General features: G+C 37.6%; 3 protein-coding genes across 3 annotated transcripts in view; 1 reads left to right on the forward strand and 2 right to left on the reverse strand.

Moving 5' to 3' along the window:
- The window catches only part of LOC308694111 (NLR family CARD domain-containing protein 3-like), an 81,866-nt gene extending 78,813 nt beyond the window's left edge, over positions 1–3,053 (reverse strand). The window contains exon 1 of the mRNA XM_081371417.1: positions 3,034–3,053. The gene's annotated coding sequence lies outside the window, so the exon portion shown is untranslated. The remainder of the gene's footprint in view (positions 1–3,033) is intronic.
- Positions 141–5,310, forward strand: LOC308693240 (NAD(P)(+)--arginine ADP-ribosyltransferase 2-like; the record flags this gene model as incomplete). Its single annotated transcript, XM_081370032.1, has 3 exons — positions 141–169; positions 1,128–1,404; positions 4,582–5,310. 3 exons carry the CDS (start codon positions 141–143, stop codon positions 5,308–5,310), a joined length of 1,035 nt encoding a protein of 344 aa, XP_081226158.1.
- The window catches only part of psma6l (proteasome 20S subunit alpha 6, like), an 8,558-nt gene continuing 5,275 nt past the window's right edge, over positions 4,695–7,977 (reverse strand). The window contains exons 6-7 of the mRNA XM_081371459.1: positions 6,802–6,896; positions 4,695–6,116 (exon numbers count right to left, since the gene is read on the reverse strand). Of these exons, the coding sequence (XP_081227585.1) occupies positions 6,059–6,116; positions 6,802–6,896 (153 nt within the window). The 3' untranslated portion in view covers positions 4,695–6,058. The remainder of the gene's footprint in view (positions 6,117–6,801; positions 6,897–7,977) is intronic.

The following is a 7,977-nucleotide window of genomic DNA, read 5'->3' on the forward strand; positions in this document are numbered from 1 at the left end:
CTCACCATGCTTAGAGTTAACCCTTGGTATTTTTTAGCTGATGTGATCCTAATGATCCTAATGAAAGGCAGGAATAAAGCCTTTCTTGCTCTCTTTCTCTACCATGAAAAGAAAGTTAAAAAAAGAGAGAAAAGAGAATCATGTCAAGAGAATGGCGAATGCAGGCACTGTGAGTTGCTCTCCATTAAAGTGCTTCGCACTCGTTTCGCATATCGCAAGTCTATCTGGCAGAAGAGCGGGAGACGGGTCCTTCCCTTTCTCTCATTCTCTCTTCAGATCGCGTCATCCTCCCGTCCACTGCTGAAGCATGCTTCTTCAGATTGGCCTGAGGACGTAGGTTCTTGTCAATAAAGAATCTATTGGCTCAGATCTCGCGTCTGCCGAGGCAACACACGCATTACGGGTCTGCTATATATTTATATAATGCGAGGGAACTGAACAGACAGGAGATTCCCTTTCTCTCTTGTTCCTATGATTGCTTCCTATGACTGTGGCTGATTTCACTGTCTCCTCTGTGGCTATCCAGAGAATATCCTTTGTATTATTAAAAAAGCAAATTTGCTAATTTGGAAGGATTTGAAGAGTATCTTCGCGATGACTGTCTGTCATTGGCTGTTTCCGACGCAGAGGATTGTACGAGCTCAGTGGATGACCCCGCACCCCGCCGTCTAAAAAAACAAGCGACACCAAGGCAGGTATCGACGCCAAACTTTTCGGTGTCCTATCAAAGGCTGTTTAAGTGTCGAGTGGCCTGCTTTAGAGGAGCCCACACGAAGCCGCCTGGATGAATGGTTCCTGCTGGGGCACCAACAGGCCCCTCGCAAGCTTGCAGCGCCATTCTTCCCTTAAGTTCACAACAAACTAACCAAGTCGTGGCGCGCTCCTTACTCTGCCCACCTAAGTACTTCCACTTCCACCGCTCTCACCACCATTGATGGCATCGTGGAAAAAGGCTATGAGAAGCCCCCCCCCATTGAGGAAGCAGTGGGTGCGCACCTCTGTCTACCCACTGCCATTGGATGGAAGGCCAAAGTGTCCCATCCATATAAACCATGCAAGACGACTTCAGCCATTGCCAGACAGGCTTAGGTGTCCTCTGGCCAAGCAGGCTCGGCTCTTCATACCAGGTATTCCAAGCAAAACTCTTCCGATCTATGGGTGAGTCTGGACCTGATCCAGCCACATTTCGTGACCTCCACTGCACCAATACCTGGCCCGCGCGCCACGAAAGCCACTGCCCAAGCCATCGGAAGAACCTTCGCCAGCCTAGTGGTGCTGGAGCGATACTTGTGGCTCAACCTCACAGAAATTAAGGACGCGGACAAGGCCTTACTTGATTCTCCAATCTCCACCACTGGTCTCTTCGGCCCTGCGGTTGACAGCTTCTCGGAGCAATCCACGGCAGTACATTAGTCTTCGCAGGGCATTGTATGAGAGTGTTGGTTTGCGATCTTTGCACAGTCGCTGGCTAGAGCACTGGTATATTTTTCTTTTTAAGGCAATACTTTGTAAACTGCCTCCTTACTTATGTTCTCTTCTGATTCCTAAAGTCACTTCCCGGAAATGTAATCTTCAATCATATGGGCAAATCATGTATGATATCCCAAGAATGCGAACTGTCTTTGGTGAAAGTGCCTTTAAAGTTTTTGCACCTTTTTTTTGGTATAAATTGCAGAATCAGCAAAATGTGACCTTTTACCGACAATGACACAGTTTAAAATTAGGATAAAGGACTATTTGAGTACAAAATGCACATGTGCTGTTACGGAGCTCTTGCTATGTTGCTTCGTGACTGGTGTTCTGTCGATTCTGTTAATTCAGTCGAATTAACCTAGCCTGGCTCCGCCCTCCTATGTACTTCCGCTCAATTTCATTTTCCTTCGGTAACTCCGTCTGGGATTGTGGTGTATTCTTTGGTTTTCTCCGATCAATTTTTAACCGGTCCAATCAGCGAACAGAGGGAGTGGCTGAGAACGATGACGTTGAGATCGTGCGCTAGTTTGAGTTGACATACGTCACAACCAAACGTTAGCAATTGGTTATGGCAGATCCAGAGTGACTCTGGTCAGATCCAATAGTTTTAAACTTCAACAGAGTACCCGCCTACAAGGAAGTTAACGCTTGTCAATGGAGAGAGGCCAGACTCTCTGTACAAATGAAATGTACGAGAGTCTGGTAGAACCAGGCTAGAATTAACCTGATTCCTATGGCGAAATGAAAAGAAAAGAAAAATGTTTAAAAAGATCTTAATTTATGGTCTGAAGATAAACGAATGTCTTGCGGGTTTGGAACAATATGTGGGTGAGTGATTAACGACAGAAATGTCATTTTTAACAACAAAAATGTCAACTTTCCGGAAGAACTTGAAGATGTTTTCCTGTGTAATGACAGTCATGTGAAGTAGATGAGGGATGTTGTTCCTGATTAATGAGAGTTTAACCAACATCCTCCTCCTACTCTTCATCACCTCCAGGAGATCAAGACCATCAGGACAGACGATATCAGCTTGTTCTGGTAGACGCTGCTTTGTATCTCCTGTTTCTCACTTTCTCCACAGATTCAAAGGTCAGAAGCTGTTTGTGTGCTAATGCTTTGAGAACATTATTAAAGACCTGATAACTTTGAATAAACTTTCTATTGACGTTACTGGAAGAACATTTGATCAGAACTTTGAGAGAACTTAAATAGTTTTCTTTTGCTCTTTTTGATTGTTAGTTCATAATTTTCCTACCATATATTTTTGTTCTTTTGTTTATTAATATTGTTCACTATTATGTTCGATGTCTTGCACTTTCACACTTTTTCTGTTTTTTTTTTCAGTCACATGTCAATGGATTTATAATGTCCGTATAACTAAATTTATGTCCATTATTATTTTGTGTACTCTCATAGAATGATGTAAAGTCTATTCTAAATATATAATGTAATAATCTAAAAGCCAAGGCATATTTAATATCACTCCTTCACTTCACCTTGAAAGCAATTATGAGCCATGTCTCCCAGTGCACTGAAATATTTCATGAAAGTACTTACTATTTTGAAGTTAGTTCTTCGTTAATATATCATGTTTTCTCCTTCACGGCACAGCCCGACACTTCCAGTTGAACTGAACTTTGTGTTCAGAAAAGAATGTGTAGTCTAACAGGTTTTTATGGATTCGGCACATGACCTACTTTGACTGGAAAGAGAAAATAATCCACAGAACAGCCCCATCAGTCCCTGAAAATCACAAAAATTATTATTCATGTTCTCAAATCAAAACACACATATACTCTGTAAAATACAGGGTAAGATTAAATGAGATGCCCTGGAGTAAGATGTTTTTTAATGTATTTTAAACACAAAATACCAAACAAACCTTAAAAAGACACATCTTAATTCAATCCCAAGAAGTCCAAATAGCAGCAAACAGAATAAATAAACAACATAAACCTAAAGAAACGTAAAGAACAAAAAAATTAATTAAATCCATAAATAAAATAGGGGGTAATCAGATTAGAAGATTACATAATTTAAGCGCTTTTTTTGTTGCACATGAAATTGCCTCTTCCATATCCCAGGGCACACCAGGAGCAATCTTGGCCAGTAAGGCAATCACCTCCTGTCTGATGTTCTTTTTCTGTTTCTCTGGCGAGCTTTTGATGCGTAAATTCCATCGCTTTTTGTAGAGATCCAATTCCAAGATCCAAATCAACGCTTGCACCTTAGAAGCTACTTCAAGATTTGCATTCATTGGGGGTTTTCAGTAAAAACGAAGTTAATAACTAATGATCGTTGCGACCGAAGTGAATCAATGAAAACTAACTTTAGCTGGACAATAACTTTATTCTAGAGCTGCTGTAAAGCCAAAACAATCTCTGTTACTGTAATTTCCTATTATTACTGTAAAGCTGCTTTGAAACAATCTATATTGTTAAAAGCACAATACAAATGAAGGTGAATTGACTTGACTTCTTTTAATTCAGAATGTGTCTTCCAACTCTAACTTTCATAGAGTCAGAGCTGCTCGAAGTATAACTTGGGGCATGTAAAGTTTTTTTTTGGCTTTTTTTAGCCAGTGTGAAACCACACATAGACCTTCACAAGTGTTGCATTATGATGGGCTCGACAGTTTACTTGAGCTAAAAGCAACAAGTTCACAATTCAGCTGTTATTTCTCGGAAAACACACACACACACACACACATTATTAGTGTTATAAAAACCAACTTCAACCTCCTTGTCTGTTTGTTTGAAGAAGCATTGTCATCTGACTGAAAGCAAATTACTTTCTGATCTTCTGAAAAAACAGACAATAGTATTTTCAGGTAAGTTTAGGGGTTTAAGTACAAGGTCAATGTCATTGTGCAATATGCACATATTCCTATGGAAGTGATATAAATATAGTATTTGTGAAACTTTCTTGTCTTTCAGCATCTTTTCTTCACTAGATCATCTGAGGGATTTGACTGAATAAAGATGCTGCTGATCATTGAAGCTCTTCTCATTTTAGCTGCTCTGGGACAGGTAAGCTCGTGTTCTAGTATGAATATTACAGACATGAATACTGATGATCTGATCATTATGATTCCTGTTGCTGCAGGATCAAAGAGCTGCTGTCGCAGGACTAACCTTGGATATGGCACCGAATTCAGTTGATGACTATTATTACGGCTGTAGAGTGAAAATGGCAAATAAGGTGGAGAAACAATATCTAAAGAAGGAACATGGTAACTCTGAAGAATTTAATAATGCTTGGGAAGAAGGTGAAAAAAATGCATTTCATGACAATACCTTGAAACGTCATAATTCAATTGCCATTTATGTGTACACCAACACAAAAGAATATCAAATATATCCTAAATTTAATGATGACACTCGTAATGGAAAAAAAGAATACACAGCCAGGACATACAAATGGTATTCACTTCAGTTTCTATTAACAGAAGCGATAGAGAGTCTGAGGAAAAAACAAAATAAGTGCTTTGAAACCTTTCGTGGTACAAATCTTGCATTTAATAGGTTTACTTCTCTAAACATTCGTTTCGGCTCATTTACATCCTCCTCTCTTGATCGTAACTTAGCAAAGCGTTTTGGAAGTAAATCTTGTTTTGAAATCTACACTTGTTTAGGTGCTAATGTGACAAAATATTCTAGGCTTACTTATGAGAAAGAAGTGCTGATTCCTCCTTATGAAATGTTTGAAGTCACTGATATCAAGACAAAACCATTTCAGAAAGATCTCTGGTGTGAGACTGTATTCACTTTGAAAAGCTCTGGAACAAGAAGTGAACTGAACTGTGCTTTATTCAAGAACCAACCAAGACCATAGCAAAGTACTATGGTGTGCGCTGAACAAAGTGCTTTGAATTTCTGTGTGACACTGTATTACTTTGAAAAGCTCTGGTGACCTGAATTGTACCGTGGCATGAACAGGGGAAAACAAGTTGAACAGTGTTCTAATTTTAACATTATTATGTTGTGTGTTAACATGTAGATACTGTGTTTCTTGTTGTTATTGAACACTGATTGTGTGTTTTATTGAATTACAGCATTTGTCTGATTGTACGATTCGTAGATTCACAAGGTAAACATCCAAAAATGCTTATGCTTTTTTTATTATTCAACTTCTGTAAACCAAATAAATCTTTCAAAGCATATTCTTTTCTCTCATAATTCTCTTTGATCAACAACACATTTTGTGTTTGCATGTTATAGTGAGAACATAAATCAGTGATCAACTGGGAGCTTTTACAGCTGGAAAAATGTGTCTCAATCTGTGAATAAATGACGCCACCAGCTGGAGAAAGAGGAAAGCACACAATGAAAGAAATCAATGTAATATTTTAAAGCAGAAAGTGGATATTACTCAATGAGGCTGTTTTAGACTGATAAAATTATGTTTATTTGAGAGTTATTTGACTGTCCACTGGTTTATAGACGTCATTCACCAGGTAACAGACACCAAATACAATCTGTATCAAATTCAGTGTAAAACTATGAGCTGAGAAATGATGAGCAAACGGCAGATAATGGCGTTTCATTTCAGTGGATTTTATAAAAATGTGGAAACCCGACGGTTATTCTCTCTCCGAGATCGCTATCAGATGTCCCTCGATCTCTTTTTCTGACAGAGTCCTGAAAGACACAGACAGATGTTCTCTATGAGGGCGTATGTGTGCCAAAAAGCAGACGACTGCTTTCAACTGTGTAAATTTACATTTATTCCTTTAGCAGACGCCTTTATCGACATAAAAATGGGGAATACAACAATTCCTCCATATCTGCAGTCACTGCGTACGTGTTAATTTTTTTTTATATGTTTATGATGTCTTTATCTGTCATTTTGCAAAAATTATGTTTCATATTTTCACATTTTGAATGTGAAATGTGATTTTTTTTCACATTTTCATATACCATCTTTTTAAAACAATGAATATTATGACAAAACAAAAGGATGAAACTAAAGAACTCTAGATTCATTCACACTTATAGAACAGAAAGATAACATGAGCAGTTCTCATTGTATAAAAGCGTCTGCTAAATGCATAAATTAATGAAAATAAATGCATCTGAAAGTTTTAGAAATCTCATTATTGCACAAATCTAAATGTCGTGTATGTTTACCTGGATATCTGTTAAGCGCATTACAGAACATAAACTTATAAAGCACAAAACAACATAAATAAAAAGGCAGCAACAGTAGACACACAAATGAATTACACAAAGTAGATGACCTTTTTGGCACAAATGTAACGCCATATTTCTGCTTAAACTACATCATATGTTTGCTGTCAGACACTCATTCGTTCTTTCTCCATACCTGAATTTAGGCTTTTCTTTGGTTACAACAGCCACTTCCAGCTCAGTGCTTTTGAAGTCCATGGAAAGCACAGAAGACAAACACGAGATCGCCATCTAGAGGACAGGAGGCACACATGAGAATTACAATATTCAGTCAACACACTGCTGACAGACAGTAAACATAACATTTTTACATATTATATTAACATAAAGGGCCTAGAAATAACTTTTTGCCACATCTGCCAATGGCCAGTGAGTTCAGAAAATTGACATACCATTAATATGTTTACCAGCCATGAAACTGTTTTCAAAACCACAGCTAAATCTACTAGCCTAACTAATATAAATGAATAACATTACTAAAGACAAGTAAATTGTCAGTAATAAAATTAAAAATTAATAAGCATTATATTAAGCAAAATCACAAATACATATAATATAACAAAGATGCAAATTAAATAAACAGAAGCTTTTCGGGTATTTCCGGTAGATCTGACAGTAGTTTTCAGGTACAGAAATGTAATAAAGTAAGCAAATGTAAAATAACACTGCATAGTCCTCACTGTATAAATTAAACATCCTTATTAATTAAACCTTATAAAAGTTATTCAGTTAAGAGCAGTGAGTGATTTTATTCTGTCTTTTGTTGTTTGATTAACAGTAAAAACACTGACGGCAGCGGAAATATGAGGCTACTGTCACTTTAAGAGTGAATGCACCGGTCTAATATACTGATACTGACACACGTTTCCTTCTCAACTGTTTATGTTCACTTTAGACATAACCGACTGTTTACTAGGATACATGCCAACAACATGTTAATTTATGCTACCAACATGTTAATATTAATAACATGCTAATTCACGCTAACAAAATGCTATTTCACACTGCTAATATGCTGATTCATGCTAACAACGTGCTGATTCATGCTAACAACATATTAAAACATGCTAACAACATGTAAAATCATGCTAGCAATGTTCTACAACATGATAAGTTAATTCATGATAGCAGTGATGATAGAAGTGCCAAATGTTAGAAGCGTTAAAACATGCTAACAAATGCTAAATCATTTTGAGAACATGTTAAATCATGGTAGCAACATGCTAATTCATGCTAGCAATGTGTTGAAACATGTTATCAATATGCTAAATCGTTATCAATGTGCTAAAACGTGTTAACAATATGCTAATTC

The sequence above is a fragment of the Scardinius erythrophthalmus genome (assembly GCF_964197995.2).
Source record: "Scardinius erythrophthalmus genome assembly, chromosome: 7".
In the NCBI taxonomy this organism is placed as follows: domain Eukaryota; kingdom Metazoa; phylum Chordata; class Actinopteri; order Cypriniformes; family Leuciscidae; genus Scardinius; species Scardinius erythrophthalmus.